This window comes from Silene latifolia, chromosome X (genome assembly GCF_048544455.1).
Source record: "Silene latifolia isolate original U9 population chromosome X, ASM4854445v1, whole genome shotgun sequence".
NCBI lineage: Eukaryota > Viridiplantae > Streptophyta > Magnoliopsida > Caryophyllales > Caryophyllaceae > Silene > Silene latifolia.
In genome coordinates this window covers 68,857,215-68,876,003 of record NC_133537.1, presented here as the reverse complement: position 1 = coordinate 68,876,003, position 18,789 = coordinate 68,857,215, and the positions used below count along the sequence as shown (strand labels likewise).

At 34.4% G+C, this 18,789-nt stretch overlaps 1 protein-coding gene across 1 annotated transcript; it reads left to right on the top strand.

Moving 5' to 3' along the window:
- The first annotated feature begins 391 nt into the window (after positions 1-391).
- Positions 392-16,815, top strand: LOC141617561 (protein FAR1-RELATED SEQUENCE 5-like). The gene is made up of 4 exons (XM_074434747.1): positions 392-409; positions 14,157-14,229; positions 14,965-15,505; positions 15,780-16,815. Exons 1-4 carry the CDS (start codon positions 392-394, stop codon positions 16,813-16,815), a joined length of 1,668 nt encoding a protein of 555 aa, XP_074290848.1.
- The last annotated feature ends 1,974 nt before the right edge of the window (positions 16,816-18,789 follow it).

Genomic DNA, 18,789 nt, shown 5'->3' with positions numbered 1-18,789 from the left:
GCCAATCGAGCCTTCGAGAGGCAATCTCCGCGTCTCGGCTCCGCAGCTCGTCCTCGTGACGCCTCAAGTCCTGGTCCCGACGGATGATCCCCATCTCCTGGCCTGCGATCGTCGACCTGGCTGCCTCCAACTCAACACGGACCAGAGCAAGCTCCACCGGATCCACTGTGCCCTGCCAAACACAATAACAGATCCTCAAGATCTAAAAACGTGAAATACAACACCAAATATACAAAAGCAACACACAAAACGTACCTGAGAAAGCCGAGCCTCCCTCCTAGCCAGGTCACCAGCAAATGCTCTCCAGCGGTTAACCATCCGCCACAAGTTCTGGTGGCTAACAGTCGTCACTTACAAAACAAAAATGTCCTTCAATACAAGGCAAAGTATAATGGGAGAAAGTGTTCAGGTGAGGAACTCACCCTCAGAACAGTCAACCTCCACTCCATGCCAACATCGGCCACCTCGGCCACCGCGGCTCCGTAAGCGCAATCAAGCTCCTCGCCACCTCGGCCCCCGAAAAGTGGTCTCCGTCGGGAAAGTGGGCCGAGTCCTCATCGCCGGTCGACTCCTCCCTGCCATTTGGATCCACATCAAAAATGACAAACCCTCCTATCAAGGGAGGCAATGAAAACAAATAAAAGAGGAAAACATACCTCGATCGGGTACCAAGCAAGCCTCGACAACCGGAAGGTGTCGTAGTCGGCGTCCCGCAGCAACATCTCCTCACCTCCTCGACCGTGAAGGTGCTCCTCAACCTCATCAGGAGTCGACTCCTGGAACAACACCCCAGGCGGGTCAACCAAAGACGCCGAAAGTCTCGGTAAAGCACTGGCGAACTAGACGCTCGCCCAAGTACCAAACCGGCTCAATCGCCGTCTCCAGGTACAGGCGCAGGGAGCTGCGAGGTCGCAAACGCTCCGTGACGGCAGCCGACATTCCGTGTAGTGCTCCCAAGGCCGCCCAACAAACTGCATTCAAAACCAAGCTACTCAGCTAACTGGGGGCTTCATAAGCTACCTAGTCATCCTATATCTATCCAACTCTATAAAGGAGAAGGGGAAGAGAGCAAGAACTTACATCAGCAATCCGAAGCTTGTTCACGCGACGCCTGCAGTCCTCGTAGGTCGACTTAGTCGACCTCTTCCGACTCACCGTCCAACCCCTCACAAAAGCAGGTGTTTAGCCGGGGAACACCGCCTGTAGTCCCCGGACGCAGAGGAGTGAAGTAAGCATACAACCAAGCCTGTAATCAAACACAGCAAACACAAATTAGCCAATTTCTCAAAAATTGCCAAAGTCAAAATCAAAATCAAAGTAAAAAAAAACTACCAAAAAAAAGCACTCGTACCTCAAAGATGAGGTCGGGACCAACCAGAGCAGGGGCACTACCCGCTCCCACTGTCTCCGGACGCACCGCCGCGTGCAAGTACCGGGTGAAACTCGCCAAAGCCGGCGTAACCCAGTCAAACCGACCCAAAGCGTCAAGGTCGGCAAGAAGAGGAAGCACCTTGGTCGACAAGCGCTCGCCCTTGTCGCCAAAGTACGTGGCACCCAAGAAATACCACAACCACAGCCGCGCCTCCCTCGCGTCGGCCTCAGTCTCTGCCTCCGGGCTCGTCAACGGCGCCGGAACAACACCTGCCACCCTCTCAGTGAAGTGGTCCTTCACGTAAGAACTCGCAATCAAGTACGGAGTGACGTCGGAAGGCTCCAGCAAAGCAGTACCAATCAAAGCAGTGACCGCAGAAGAGGATACTCTCTCCGGAGTCGCGGTAAACTCAATGGGCAGCTCACCACAGGGAAGGCCGGACACCATGGCAAAGTCCTCCAGAGTCACGCCAACCTCCCCAAACTCCATGTGGAACGACGACGTCGTGTCCCAGTACCGGTCCAACATAGCGCGGATCAAACACAGGTTTGACCTAATCGAGGACCTGTGAATGTCCCGCCAAGCGGCCACCAACGGCCCAAACGCCGACCTATACACGGTGTTGAGGTCTACTTTAGACGACTCAAACCATGGTGTGGTCGTCAGATTTACAAGACCCCTGCTGCTCTGCGACGAAACCGTAACTCGAATCGAATTTTCCATTTCTAAAATTCATTCCCTTAATTGTAAAATATAATCATTCGACTATTATAGTATGAAATTTACATTTGAATTACAAATAATACATGCTGATTTTCCAGAATTTGCAATTGAATTATACTACTCCATTGATTACTATATACCTAATTACAACAGTTAATGAATTAGAAATTAAAAAGAGTAATTCGTCTTAATTGTTACTATTGTTGTTCCTGACTCTTAATTGTTGCTGTTGACGCCAAATGGTTAAGCAATTTCAGAAGTCTGGTGGGGGAACATGGGAAGGGAAACGTAGGTTGTGACTTGTGAGTAGGATGTTCATTATTTTACAACTTTATTAAATCTACAAACCTTATTGCATGAATCCTCATGAAGAATATGACTATTATGCATCATCAACAAAGATGTACTTCCACGTGAAACCAGCACATTAAGAATTATTTTTGAAAACATATTATTGGTGTGGTTAAAAGGAAACTACAAACGCACTTAAAAGGAAACATTAAGAATCATTTCCGATGAAATTTTTTATTTAATTCACATTAGATCTAAACTACGAGTAACAAACTAACAACGATGCTAAGCTTAGACATGGAGGTCTATGCATTGTAATTGTAGTTGTATGTGAATTGATCTTCTCGTGAGTTTAAGGCATAAATATTTTTTTTTTTTGTGTTTTGATCTCATAGAAACTCTAATCTGTAGCAATTATTAGTGAATAGTGTGATGTATTTTCCTACATATGTAAAACAATATCTATTTAATTTATACTCTGTATTGACAAGGCCGTTAATGAAAACGATTAATACGAACAATACAACATTTTGTCAAGGCTTCAAGTAATAAAGAGTTATTGACCAAACCAATAGATTGTTTATTCGTTTTTGTGAGAATAATAATAAATGGGAGAAGATAAAAACAAGTTTTAGTATTTGTTTTACAAGATAATACGAATTAACATATGGGATTGGACGGGTAGTAGAATTTGATAATGCCCCAAACAAGAGTATATATCGATACCTACTATACATTGCTAATTTATGAAAAGGTTAATATCTTTAAAATATAAGAACAATTATTCAAATCTTTATCACTTATTTACGAACTACTTTTACATTGAAAAAATTTAGTCAATTGTGTATTTGTATTATATGTAAATGGTTCTTCCCATGCAACTTACAATGTCTTACCTTTCCAATTAATGTAGAATGTATTTAGTTCAAATATTTCCGTAGAAATATAAAAGACTTATTTATGTGCAAATATCTTTCCACCATGCATGGAACAAACTAATTGTGGAATCTTATCAAATAACTCATCTTTCCTAAACATGGTCCTATTTTCGATTTTTATCTAAAGAGTTTGCATATCAATACTATATATTAATTCCAGAAACCAAGGGACTTCAATGTAATTAAAGAAACTTATACAAATTAATTATAGTATATAGTTTTAAATTACTAGCACCGTGTGATGGACCCGATTAAGGGATCTCAATGCAAATATTATATAGTTTGGGTTAAAACTAAATTATATAGAAGCTTGGTAATTTTCCTAAACATGGTCAATTTCCTGAAAATAAAATAATTAATTAAGATGGTCAATTTCCTTAAAATAAAATAATTAATTAAGATAGTCAATTTCAAGGAGAGTAAAAGAAAGAAGATGTTTGGTAATTTTCCTAAATATTTATAGAAGACTAGGAGATGGTCAATTTCCTTAAAATAAAATAATTAATTAGTATAAACATGCACACCTATGATACTAATTATTATCATCATAAAATTATATATTAAATTTAAAATCAACTTTATAATTTATTAGATGTATAGAGATGTTAATTATTTAACATACAAAAATATAATAAGCAGGTTATAAATAATTCAAGTTAGATTCCATAATATATAATACTGCATACTTCTTTCGATATGATTTAATGCATATATGTAATATATTTATGTAAATATATAAAAAATTGCATGCTTAAGTAGTAAAAGTAATGTCATCAGTAAAAAAAAAAAGAATTGTAGTAACATTGAATAAAGTTATATGATAGTATGAGTAATTCTACCGTCCTCCCGGAGGTCGGTACTCCTCACACACAAGTCATTATAATATTCCACTTGGTGGAATGTGTTTGTGTGAGGAGTCAGTACCTCTCCCGGAGGACGATAGAATTTTTGTGATAGTAATTACTCATTTAAATAGTAAAGGTAACAATATTATCAACGAGATTAGTGAGAGTGGTAGAAACAACAACGGGAGTAGTGAAATAATCAATATTAATGCGGCAATAATGAAAGTAACAATAATTACGGCGGGAGTAGTGAAATTATAAATATTAATGCAGGATTAGTGACAGTAACAATAATTACGGCGGGAGTAGTGAAAGTAACAATAATTACGGGCATGTAGTGAAATGTTATTGATATTTTTTCATTAATAAGAGTAAAATATTAATAGCGGGAATAGTGAATTTGTCTCAAAATTTATTTCATCGTAATTTTAGGATATGTTATAAAAAATATATTAATGATAAATTTATGAGTTATGCAACTTTAAATAATTTTATTTAATGAGAAAATTTTTTTAATGGAAGTAGAGGTAGCCCGGGCGAAGCCGGGCACCAATACTAGTACATACAATACTTGGATGAATTCCAACTAATCCACTGCTTTGGGGGGGTAAAAATATTAATCTATAACAAGTGGATAGTTTTTGGTGTAGGTATAGACAATGTTTCAATAGGTAGGAGTGCAACTATTTTTAGTCATACTAAATTTCAGTGCCATATAGTGTGTAACTATTTTCAGTCATAACAAATTTTAGTACCCGTGCAACGCACGGGCACAAAATCTAGTAATGTTATATTTTATAATTCCTACTCCCTAGACTTGTTCTCTTTCTTCTTCTTTTGAGATTTACAATTCCCACACATTTCTCTTTCTTCTTTTCTCTATCAAATCATCACCCTTATCTTACTTCTTAAAGAATTACAATTTGATTTATGAAAAGAAAGAACTATAATTTGAAAATCTACCAACAAACGATACAAGTATGAAGAAGAGGTATAATTACCAACCCATCTACTACAGATGGGTAGCCTTCAAAAAAAGTATGAAGAAGAGGTATGGGATTTGTTTTGTTCTATTTTGCTTATTTTTCTAAACAATTTTTTTTTTATCATCTTAAAGCTTGAACTTTGGATATTTTCTGGAAAAAAAAATGCACCTCCTTTATTTTTATTCATTTTAATGGGTTTTCTTCTTCCTTTTCGTTGATTATCATCAGTTTAATTCTTCTTCTTTTTTCAATTTTTTTTCTTTTTAATCTATTATAAATCATCTTAAAGTAAAATACTCGGGTGGTGATTATTATACTTATATAAATACGGTTTAGCATTCTTTTGTTTTTGATTTTATAATCACATATTAAGGTTTATGAGATACTTGGTGTTGATTATTGTGTTTTGTTAAGGTTCTCGATGAGTTAAATCTGATCTGTCATCATTTTCGTGTCATCCCCTTTATTAAACAAAGGGTCAACCACAAAGCTGAGTTGTCAGTCTGTGGTTGAATGTTGACTATTCAAAGGTCTTTTGCACTTCCGAAATTTCAGGAAGCACGTTCATGCTATCAATTTAATTAGATGACTTCAATGTTTCTTACTCAAAATTGTTCAATTATAATACAAGATTACATCAGTTTGAATTATTAATGCAATTACAATAGCAACAATTCAAATTACGATAAATACAACTTAAATATATAAATTTCTGACATAATACACTTGAGGGTAAATTGTAATTTAAAACAATTATAATTGATATTTACATATAATTGGAATTGCTCGGAATTTAATTTAGAGAATTGTCTAAATAATAATTAACACGTGATTACAAATTTACAATGTATTTATACCGTCCGTAAAATTTAACGTCAGGAAAAAAAATTAGAATCATGAGACTATTAAAATAATTTGATTAAACCGACTCATCAATTTAGCAGAAATAACCAAGAATAATATAATCTAATCTCCAAAAACACATTGTAATGTTAGCAGAAAAATCCAAAAATTAATGGAAGAGGAACATGAAAAATGAAAAAAATGTTTAAATGGCAGAAATAAATTTAACAACTACTCCGTATCTTTTATCGGGGAAAATATTAAGGGAGTGCTTAAACATGCTTAAAATACCTGAAAAATGAGTTTTTTTTAAAGTGTTAAAACAAAAATAATAATTTATCACACCAAAAATTACAGATCTACAATATTGAACTCCTTAAAATACAAAACAAATGCAAGGAGTTCATATCAATTCGGTGAGCATACAGGCAAATGTAAAAAAAAAAAAACATTAAAAAGAATCAGACCAACGAAAATCTTGCTTCTTTAATTGGTGATAGAGATTGAAAATTTAGAGAGAGGGGAAATGAGAGAATAGGAGTGTGAGAGGAGAGGGAGTTTGAGAAAGAATCAATGGTTAGACGAGATTTGAGGCGAGGATGAGAGGATAATGAGTGAGGCTGCCATGAGGAGATGGAGTTTGAGAAAGAATCAGATTGATTTAGTAATTGTCTGTCACTAATGAATACTATATCTATTATCTATGTGAATGAAAAGGCAGTATAGGGTTTGCAATTAGGAAGTAATTTATCGACAATGGGCTACTTGACGTTGGGTCACTTAATGAATCAGTGGATTGATCATTCTTTTGAGAATTTAGACTATGAACATTTGTTCGAGAAACCAAATTTTATGGAAGTCCAAATAATTTCATATTCACATTATTCAGGGTAATAATTAAATGACCCGATCGGCCCAAAATCTTACAAATCAGAACCACTCAAACCCGAATTAACCCAACTCAATCCTGACACGGTTGACCAGTTTGCGATATCTACTACTCCCTCCGATTCACTAACATCTTACACATTTACTTAACCGGTAAGTCACAATGATCTTCCGCTTTCCTTTTTTGTCTATCAATTTGTGGTTAATATTACATGTAACCCCACATTCTCTCTCCTACTTTCATTTTCCACCACATACTATCATTCCACTAAATATAGCAATATGGAAGAAGATAGATAATAGGAGGGAGTAATAACTAACAAAATAAAAAGGAAAAAATGCAATTGAAAAAGTAACCACCTCTTATGTCGGAGGTCTCACAATACTGTACTGTTGTTATTGTCAGACCGTCTGATAAGAGAATTTGTCTTACATTTGTTGGTGGTTGTAAAAAGAGTAAGTTTAAATCAGTTAAATACAAAATCATACTCCGTTTGATAAACATTTCCTCACATATATGGTTGCACGGGTCAAGTTAAGGCCAAATAAAGGTCGGATCCACACCATTTTACTCAACTATTTATTTTCATTAAAAATATATGATTATTTTTAGTTTTCATAATTATTTAGTTTAATACGGAGTATATGATATTAGTAAGACTACACATTAGCTGATTTAATATATTCAGTATCGCGTTAGTATAAAAAATATTTATCAGTTGTTACACGTACATGACAAGAAATTACATTATTTATATGTTAACCACTTGAGTAATCATGTGATAAACTATGGTTTAAAACAAATATAAACATATTTATCTCAAAATTCAAAAAGTCAATACATAATACATACTATGTATTTTGAGAATTATAGTTAAATACAAATCTTGAATAAATTTATCTATTTACCGATCAGGTGAAGATTGACTCTAATAATGAGGATTATTAATAGGTTAGATTATCTTTTTGAGTTCGAGTTGGACAAACGGTGTTTCGATAGTACTAAGGTTGTTATTATTATATATTATATTTGTCTAGAAGAGTTTTGTATAAACTATATTGTACGGAGTATATAATAATGTGATTGTACATGGTAGTTTTTCCAGAATTCGTAGCTTTATTTACATAAAGTGTATAGATCATTTTTAACACTTTGATATTTTTTTTAGTATGTTCCTCTTAAGACGGTCTCAACATAAGATGAATACATATAAACATTTTAAAAAGTGTCTATTTAATAATAAAATATTTTAAGAAGTAACTAAAACTATCACATTTTAACAAAAAAAAAATATTGATGATAACATTTTTATTAGGAAATATTTACATTTTTATCGTAAAATAGTCACAATAATTACTTGGCAAATTAACCCTAATTACCATTTACGCTTATTGTAAGACCCTGTTTGGTAAACATCAAATTAATTTCAGCATAAGTAGATTATCAATGGCAGACAAAAGGTTTGACTAGCATATTATAATTAGCAGAATTAATTTGAGTGTTTGGTAATTGACAGATTACGATTAGTAGATTGTCAGTTTTGTTTGTAAAATGGAGAAAAATTTCCTATGCTAACCAATATGCTGGGGTGAGCAGCATATTTGTAAAACAACATATTGACCCCCAAATATGTTGTTTCAATATGCTGTTTGCCAAACACTAAAATTAGCATATTGATTGGCCAAACATGCTAAAACCCCTGAATATGCTAAAAATTAACCAATATGTCATTTACCAAACAACTCCTAAATGAAATTTGTATTACACATTTAAAATCTGAAATATTATTTGTTTTAGAACTCAACTTAATTGAACAATAAAATAAATCATGAATAATTTATACTTTTAATAACAAATTTTAAAACAGCATGCCCGTGCAATTTGCACGGTTTAAAACTAGTTTGTGTACAAATTTTAGACCATTAAAATTGTTTTGTCTTGTTGGTGATGTTTGTGATCATTTTATTGCATGATGTTACTATCTACGATGACAATATATAATACACATTTTTTCATCTTTTTTTTTTTTTTTACAAATATGTGACTACTTAATGCTTTTTTTGTATACATTTTGCATAATTTTGTGACCTCTATAATTGTATGTGCAATTATTGATTGATGTGACTCATATTTGAGCACATTTAGTCCCCGAATTAACCTCGTTCCTATGCTTTTTAGCACATATTTAGGTCATTTATTGTCTTTAGTTTTCTATTTTGCATATTCTTTGAGGTTTTGTCTCCTTGGTAGGAAAGGATTGCTAACCTTGCATTTATGAGGCGAAATGGAGTTAAATTGACCACATCTAATGACCAAGCATCAAAGAGAAGACCAACACTAGAGGCCTAAGTAGATAATAAAGTGAAATGGGAAATGACGAAAGGATCATGTCATCCCTAACACGATCCTTGCGGATTGTTGGGGAGCTAAAGAAGAGAAGCAGTCTGTACAGGAATCCGACCGGATCAAGCACGATCCGGGCGTCTCACAACACCAAGATCAGGGCGTCTTGTTCCCAGGACGAGCGGCTTGCAGCTCCAGGAGCCGAGCGTCTCCCATAAGATCCGAGCGGATCACAAGTCAGAAGAGCCCGTGCCACACCACAGGACGGGCGGATCGTGGTAAGACTAGCTAGGGGATCCACTCATTTCCCTCGAGAGGAGCATTTCCTCAACTTTTCTTAGGGTCTTAATAGTCATTTAAGCCCTTAGTAACCCTAATCCTTGTACCTAATCTTTAGTATAAATACCCCTTGTACTACCTAGATTAGAGGCATCTCTTAATAATATCTTAATCAATTCCTAATCACTTCTTAACCATCTCTTAATCAAGTTGTAATTCTCTCAAATTAGTCTTAATTTAGTTGTAATACAATTTCTCAATATTAATCACATCTTAATCTTTCCTTAATTTCTCTATTGTTCTTCCTTTATTTTGGGTAATTAGAAGATTATTTGGGTTTATTTGGAGGATTGACAACCTTCCATCAATCATCAAGTACTTCTATTATTCTTTGCTTTATTATTTGGAATCATCTCCATAGGTATAATTCTCTCTTAATCTTGTTTAATTAGTGTTAATCACTTTCATTTATTCATCATGTTTTGCTTTGTTAGTTTGATTGACAACCTTATTAACATGTTGAACTTGATAATGAGTGAGTAGATTCCTTAGCTAGGGTTAATGGGTAACTAGGGAAAATAAACATGGGGAATGATTCATGCTTAATCTAATGTGTTTTCATAATTAAATTGCTTGCTTGTTGTGATTTCAACTTATGCACATGTTATGTTTGATGAAATGCGAGCCTATGAATCCTTGCATTTTTTACCATCACCTATCTTTTCAATGAAGCTTGTAAGCTTATACACCAACTCGAGCCTCATTAGACCATGCATATAGTTGGATAGGAAGGATTAAGTTGACTTGTAGGTGTTTTACAATCTAATCGATTCGGCTCCGGGACCCAAACCTTCTTAGGGATTTTAAGCTTATACACCAACTCAGTCCCATCACAACAATAAGTGTTTGCTATATAATTGAGAACATGTTTGTATGATCAACTCCCATGAATCCCCTATGAACCCATGACACCGTAGTGCTTTTAATCAATTGTTTACATCTGATTTTAATTGCCTTGCTTGTTTTCATTACTTTACTTTCATCTTGTTAATTAGTTTAGACCAATTCCATCTCAACCCAAGTTGTGACACCCTAAGACATAGCTATTTGCAATTGAGAATCCTACATCAATACCCGTCCCTTGGGATCCGACCTTTACTTACCTCTTTACTAAGAGTAGTTTGTGAAGTTATAAATATTGTTTTGGTTGGTAGCTTTTGACGATGAATTTAAACCGAACCATTGATGTTTCAGATTTTCTAATCGAGCTAATGGTTGAGAAGCGAAGAGAATTATAAAATATGCAGAAGAGACTCTCAAAAATTGCATCAATTTCATGTCCCTTATTTCAATAGTAATTTTTGTATCATATATAACCAATTTTACTTATTATGTAATCATTTTAGGAACCAATTTTACCTATACATGTGTTATGAGCAATCTTCTATTTATGTACTGTCATATGGTCTTTTTTTAATCACGTTAAGAAATATTTAATCTTTTATTTCAATGATAACATTCTAAGCTTTTGTGGCAACATATATTTCATGACTATTAATTATGTGGTGAATATATATATATATATATATATATATATATATATATATATAGAGAGAGAGAGAGAGAGAGAGAGAGAGAGAGAGAGAGAGAGAGAGAGAGAGAGAGAGAGAGAGAGAGAGAGAGAGAGAGAGAGAGGGGGAGACAAGTTCATATAAGTCTCTCATTTATTTTGAGTCCCTAAGTCCTCACTACATCTCTTGGATCTTCCAATATTGATGGTTGAGATTGAAAGCAAGAAACACACTTAACACTAATTAATTCGACTTTCTCTCTCTAGCTTTAATTATACATTCACTAATTGATTATTCTACCCAATTAACACTATCTTTTGCCTTCTTATATTTTCAAGTTTTTACAAATTTTATTTTTTTTTGAGAGAAAGTTTGTACAAATTTTATGACGCTTTTACTATTTTAAAAGTGTAACTCTAACAAAAAAAAGTGTAATTTTAACAAAAAGAAAGCGGTTTTGACGGATATTATTTTGAAATTTAAAATTTTGAAGCAAGTTTACGACAAATTTTGCGTTTTACGATAAATTTGAAATTTTGAAGCAAGTTTACGTCATATTTTGAGAAATATTATTTTTTTTTTCAAATTTTAACACAACTCATTGGAAATTGAGTGATTTATAAGTAGTGTAACTTTTATCTTTTAGAAGTGTAACTTTAGTCCATTAAAGTGTAATTTTAGTCCATTAAAGTGTAATTTTAGTCCATAAGTGTAACTTTAGTGCATTAAATTGTAATTTTAGTCCAGAAGTGTAACTTTAGTCAATTAAAGTGTAATTTTAGTCCATTAAATTGTAATTTTAGTCCATTGAGAGTGTATCTCCAGTCCATATTTAAAGTGTAACTTTAATCCATTGAGAGTGTAACTTAGTCCTTTGAGAGTGTAACTTCAGTCCATTGAAAGTATAACTTTAGTCCTTGAGAGGGTACCCTTAATAGAGATAAGTGTAACTCTAATGGAGATAAGTGTCATTTTAATAGATAAAAGTGTAATTTTAATGGAAAAAAGTGTAACTTTAATAATAGAGAAAAATGGAGCTTTAACAGAAAAAAGTGTAACTTTAATAGAAAAAAGTGTAATTTTAATAGATAAAAGTGTAATTTTAAGGGATAAAAGTGTAACTTTAATAATAGAGAAAAATGTAATTTTAACAGAAAAAATGTAACTTTAATAGAAAAAAGTGTAACTTTAATGGAAAAAAGTGTAACTTTAATGAGTATAACTTTAATAGAGAAAAATGTAATTTTCATAGAGAAAACTATAATTTTAATAAGTGTAACTTTAACAGAAAAAAGTGTAATTTTAATAGAAAAAAGTGTAATTTTAATAGAAAAAAATTTAATTTTAATGGAAAAAGTGTAATACGGTATTTCTAATAAGAAATCTGAAAAAGAAAAAGGAATAAAAAAATAAGGACACACAACAACACCCAACATCTAACAAAATAAATAACAAAAATAATAACTTTGAAAAAGAAAAAAAAGGAACGACATCTAAAAAAAAAAGGAACGACATCTAAAAAAAAAGGGAACGACATCTTAACCGATCTGAAAACAAACAACCCTACCACAACTAATCCCACCAGCCAACCACCACCAACTCTCCCACCACCATCACAACACCATACGACGGCAACAACACCACCAAACAACAACCACACACATCCAGATCTCGAAAAAAAGGAGAAGAGAAAGTGCGTGGCGGCGACAGCAGGTGAGGGCGTCGATCTTCGTGGATAGTGCAACCGGCATCGTGGTGTGGTGGGGACCGCCAGATCTACGGCCTTAGAGTTAGAGTTATGGTGGTTGATTGCGAGAATGGTGGTGGAGTGCGGTAGGGTAGTTCGTGAGATATGAGGCCGGGGAGGGAGGTCGAGGTGGGGTAGGGAAGTTCGTGGTGGTGAAGGCGCGTTGTCCGTGAAAGCGGCTCAGATCTGGAAAAAAAAAAGAGCAGGGGGGTGGTGGGTGGGCGGCTGGTGGTCGGTGTGGCAAGGGGGAAGGAGAGAGAGGAGTGGGGTGAGCGGTTGGTGGTCGGTTGAGGGAGGTTGTTGTGGTCGGTGGCAGCAGGCGGGGGTGTGGGGATTGGTGGTGGTGGTCGTGTGGTAGGTGGTGGTGGCCGGAGGGGTTGGGTAGGGAGAGAGTAATTTTTTTTATTTTTTTTGGATTTTGAATTTTATGGATTTTGAGAGTGAGAGGATTTTAGAGAGAGAGTGTATGAAGGAAATTGTGTGGATGAGAGATAAGTAGGTGGGAGGAAAATGTATATATATTGAATTAGTGGTTAATTAGGATTAATTAGTGTGGGTAGTGAGAGAGTGGGTTTAATTAGCTTTAATCTCCTTTTTTCTTGTGTAAATCTCAGCCTTCCATTTCCCTCATCCAAGGGCTCTACGGAGGACTTATGGACTCAAGGGAAAGAGGAGGACTTACATGATCCTAATACTATATATATATATATATATATATATATATATATATATATATATATATATATATATATATATATATATATATATATATATATATATATATATATATATATATATATATATATAGAGAGAGAGAGAGAGAGATAGGATCTTGAGAGTCTAGGTTATTAGGGTGAGTCCGTCCTACCATCCCTAGCCGTTTGATCATGTCAATCTGATGGCTGAGATTTAATCTAAGCTTAATATTGTTTATAAAAACAAATTTTACGACTAATTTGTGTCATAATTCTTACGCAACTTTCTCTCTCTTCTTTCTCTCTCTTTGCTTTTCTCTCACGCTAATCATCACTTTCACGATCAACTTCGTTTTCTGGTGAATTATGTTTCATCATATTGCAGTATTTGATTACTTTTCTTCAATTGTTCATATTGTTCTTACACAATTCATTATTTGCTTTATTACTAGGTTTACGCGTTTACTTCGATCAACATATATGTTTTCAGTCTTCGATTCCTTTCGATTTAGGTAATTTCTGTTCTTATTGTACAATTGTTATTCAATTTCGGTTTCCTTTTCATCTAATTGCTTGCATATTAGGTTTTTAAATGATTCACGCTTCTTCATCACTGCTTTTTCGTTTTTTGCAGGTCTCTGTTTTCTTGTCGACTGTTCCTTCTACTCCATTGATTCGCGTATTAATTGAAGATGACATTCATCCAGGTATTACTATAATTCCTTTGTTTTTCGAATTTAAATCGTTTTATTGTGTCTGCATGTGTATTTTAACCGGCTTTACCTTTATATTTTAGTATTTTACATTTATTTCAGCTTATCCTGTTCTGAATTACGTTTGTTCCTGTCTGTTCCTGTCTATTATTTCTTTTTTTAATTTAATTTTTTCCTATCCACATGTTTACTAACTGTAACATATAATTTAATTCACTATAACAAATTTATTCTGAATTACGCGTTGTTTTTTGTTTATGTGTTTGCATTTTAAATTTTAGTTACATATTTTGACATGTGAAATTACTATAACAGATAGGCTATATCGCTGTAACAGATTCTATGTCACTATAATATGTATGCTATATTACTGTAACATGCGATAAAAGACTATAACATATGTAATATCTCATGTTAACATCATTTTGCTCTTAGTATAACATCATCATAATGTTGCTGTTACATCATTATCAAACAATGTACTTTAGTATGATTATTTTAACAGATTCCATGTCACTATAATATGTATGCTATATTACTGTAACATGTTATAAATGACTATAACATATGTAATCATTACTGGAATAGCAAACCATATCCCTATAACACCCATTTCATGTCACTGTCACTGTCACATGTTTTATTTTAATAATATTAATACACTGTAATCTTCCTTTTAATGTGCTATATGTAGTCTCTTATTTTCTATTATCATTTTGTTTTATTCAGAAGTCCAATCTTGTCGTGATTCTGTTTTTACTCCAACGTGCACATCACACCCAACAAAAATACATCCACTTCAAGTGAGCTACACTCCTGGTGGTAGTCAGAGATGGACTAGGCTAGTTGAGGAGGGTTTCACACCTAAGCTATCTATGCATTTTGTTGATTATGATTCAGCAATGTGTTTTTATGTTGTGTATGCAATTTCCTGTGGGTTTGAACCAAGGCTGCATACCACAAAATGTACCCGTTCTGTTGAATTACTTAGGAAATCGATTGTTTGTAATCGTCAAGGCTTTAGAGATAATAAGAGGAAACTGAAGTGTCCTGCTCAAGAGGTTGATACTGATTCTACTGTTAAGACTCAAGGTTCAAGGAATGTTAAAGTTACTAGGGTTGGTTGTCCAGCAATGATGAGAGTGGAAGCGGTGGAGGGTGGAGGTTATAGAGTCGATCAATTTGTTGCTGTTCATAATCATCGTCTTCTTTCTGTTATAGACAAAGAGTTCCATAAAGTTGTCAGGCATCTTTCTGGTTTCCAAAAAAAGTAAATAATTGATAATTCAAAGTTGAATATTGGGGTAGACAGGAGTTTTCAACTTTGCAAAGTATATGCAGATGGTTATGCTAATGTTGGAGCGACTTTGACAGATTTTAAGAATTTTGCAAGGGAGTCAAATGCTATATAAGTTTACAGGATGCAACTCTTTTCATCAATCACCTTGAAGAGTTAAAAAAAATGAAACCTGGTTTTTATTTTGCGTATGAGGTTGATGATGATAAGTGTTTGAGCGGGTGTTTTGGGCGATCTTTGAGTGTAGGAGGAATTATTCTATATTTGGGGATGCGCTTAGCTATGACGCTACTTATGGAACCAATAAATATCGTATGAAATTCACCCCGTTTACTGGAGTTGATCACCATAAACGGTCTGTTACGTTTGCATGTGCTTTACTTGATCATGAGGATGAACATTATTTTGCTTGGTGTTTCAAAAAAATTTTGGACTGTATGGATCAAAAAGAACCATTATGTCTCGTAACAGACCAAGACCCTGGGATGTTACTTGCCATTCCTAAAGTCTTCAAAACAACCCGTCATCATTTTTGCATGTGGCACATTATGGAAAAAGTCAGTGCTAAAGTGGGTGCAATCACATGCAAAGAAACTGATTTCCTATCTCGTTTGAATTCTGTTGTGTGGGATTCTAGTTTAGAACCAGTGGAGTTTGAACAGAGGTGGCTTGAAGTTATGAAGGACTTCGACCTTGGTGGCCATAAATGGCTTTCTAGTATGTTTCGTGATAAGCATCTCTGGATTCCAGCATTTTTTAGGGACATGCCAATGGGAGGCCTATTAAGGACAACTCAGAGATCCGAGAGTGCAAATTCCTTCTTTAAGCGTTATCAGAATCACTATGGAACTTTGGTTGAGTTCTGGTTGCGTTATGAAACAGCCATTGAACAACAGCGTTACTTACAAAAATGTCTAGACAAGGACAGTGAGCACAGTTTACCAGTTACTACTCCATCGCCGACTAAGTTTGAGTTACATGCTGCATCTGTCTATACTCATAAAGTTTTTTATGATGTGCAAGTTGAATTGAAGCACACTTCCATCTGCGGGCTTGCTGGTATGCCTTTGAATGGGGACATTCGTGTATATGATGTAAATGATGAGCTGAGACATACTACATTTCAGGTCTTTTACACTGCCACAACAGAAGATGTTAAGTGTACTTGCAAACTTTTTGAAAGTAAAGGTTTACTTTGCGACATGTTTTTGGGTTTTGTCGCTAACCTTCAAAAGCATTCCCGGAAAATACATTGTCCCTCGCTGGTGCAAGGTTTCTTATAGAAATCCTTATTCAATTCTCCCTGGGAATCTCGTCGAGGATTGTGAGCCTGCATGATGTTATTAACATGGAGATTTCTAATGTGTGGTCGAGTTTTATTCTACAATGGCTATTGCAAAACTCTTTCGTAGATCGAATTAAAGAGTTAGCCGCAAATTTGAAGGCTTTTAGAGAGGAAGTCGATCTGCATCATCGAGGTATTATCCAAGGAGAAAGAGATAGAGCAATTGTTGGGCTTCACTAATTCTTCAGAAGTTACAATCTTACCACCAAAAATCTCAAATAACAAGGGCAAATGGAAAAGGCTTTTGTCTACCGGGAAGGAGGCTATTGCGAAATCACGAAGCCCAAAAGATCGTGCGCTGCCGCAAAGAAATGGTGAACCATGACAAACGCAATTGTCCTAAAAAGGATATATATTCGGTATTCTCTCTTTTTTTGTTTCCCTTGTTACATGTTTATATATCTTTTGAAATTTGTTTTACTAAACATCATTTACTTGTTTTTATTTTCAACAGGACACTTCTGAAGAGGATGTTTGAGTCTTGGTGATGCAGCAGCATGGACATTAAGTCAATTCCATTTTAGACATTACTTTACTTTGTTGTTTAGACATTACTTTACTTTGTTGTTTGTTTTTTCAGATAAGAACATTTACACAGTTTATGTAATTGTTTGAGACATGGTTACTTCAATAAAAAAAGTAGAACATTTACGCAGTTTCTGTTTGCAATAATTTTTTTGCCAACAAGTTATAATTCTATTACAAACGTCATCTCGTTTCACAGTAACACCATTTTCCTTTAACTGGAACATCAAGACACTATTATCAGAATAAAATTACTTGAACAGTCGATTACTTTACAAAGTAACATCAAAAACTTGTTACTATAACATGTCAATATACTCACTGTCACAACGTGATCTTGTTTCACATTAACACCATTTCCCTTGAACTATATAACATCAGCATATTATTACTTTCTGTTTAACATCAAAAACTTGTTACTATAACATGTCATTATAATCACTGTCACAACGTGATCATGTTTCACATTAACACCATTTCCCTTGAACTATATAACATCAGCACATTATTACTTTCTGTGTAACATCAAAAACTTGTTACTATAACATGTCAATATAATCACTGTCACAACGTGATCTTGTTTCACATTAACACCATTTCCCTTGAACTATATAACATCAGCACATTCACTACTACAGATACAGCCTATAACAACGGGTAAAAACCGTTGTAAAAACAAAAAGCGGACGTTGTTAAAGCGGCCGTTGTAGAAGGTATTTACAACGGTTTGGTTATTTAATGAAACCGTTGTCTAAAGTATTCACCACGGTTAAAAGCCGTTGTTGTTGGGTGTTCTCCGTTGTGGAAAGTGTTTCAAAAATTCGGAGGGAATAATATAACAACGGTTGTCGTATGTATAACCGTTGTTGTAACTTTCCCTCCAAAATTGTGAAGTCTTTTGACAACGGGTTTATGCTACATACCCGTTGTTGAAATTTTTAGTAACAACGGTTCTTAGTTTAATACCCGTTGTTGTAATTTTACCTCCAAAATTGTGAAGACTTTTAACAACGGTTCTTCGATTAAAACCTGTTGTTGAATATTATGCGCGGGTATTTGTGAAAGTCATTCACAACGGTGTTATTTTTATTAACCGTTGTGAAAGGCTTCACAACGGTTTTTTTTAGTAACCGTTTTTATTACGAACTCCTAATGTTTTGAAAAATTAAATTTGTTTCTGCCATTCAAAAACCTCGCATATATCAACAAGACATATACCAAAGACAAAGATAAATCACACTGGGTTCATCGAACTCAATAGATTCAATTCAAACACAATAAAGATCATATATATATATATATATATATATATATATATATATATATATATATATATATATATATATATATATATATATAATTACAAGGAGTTGAATTTACATGAACT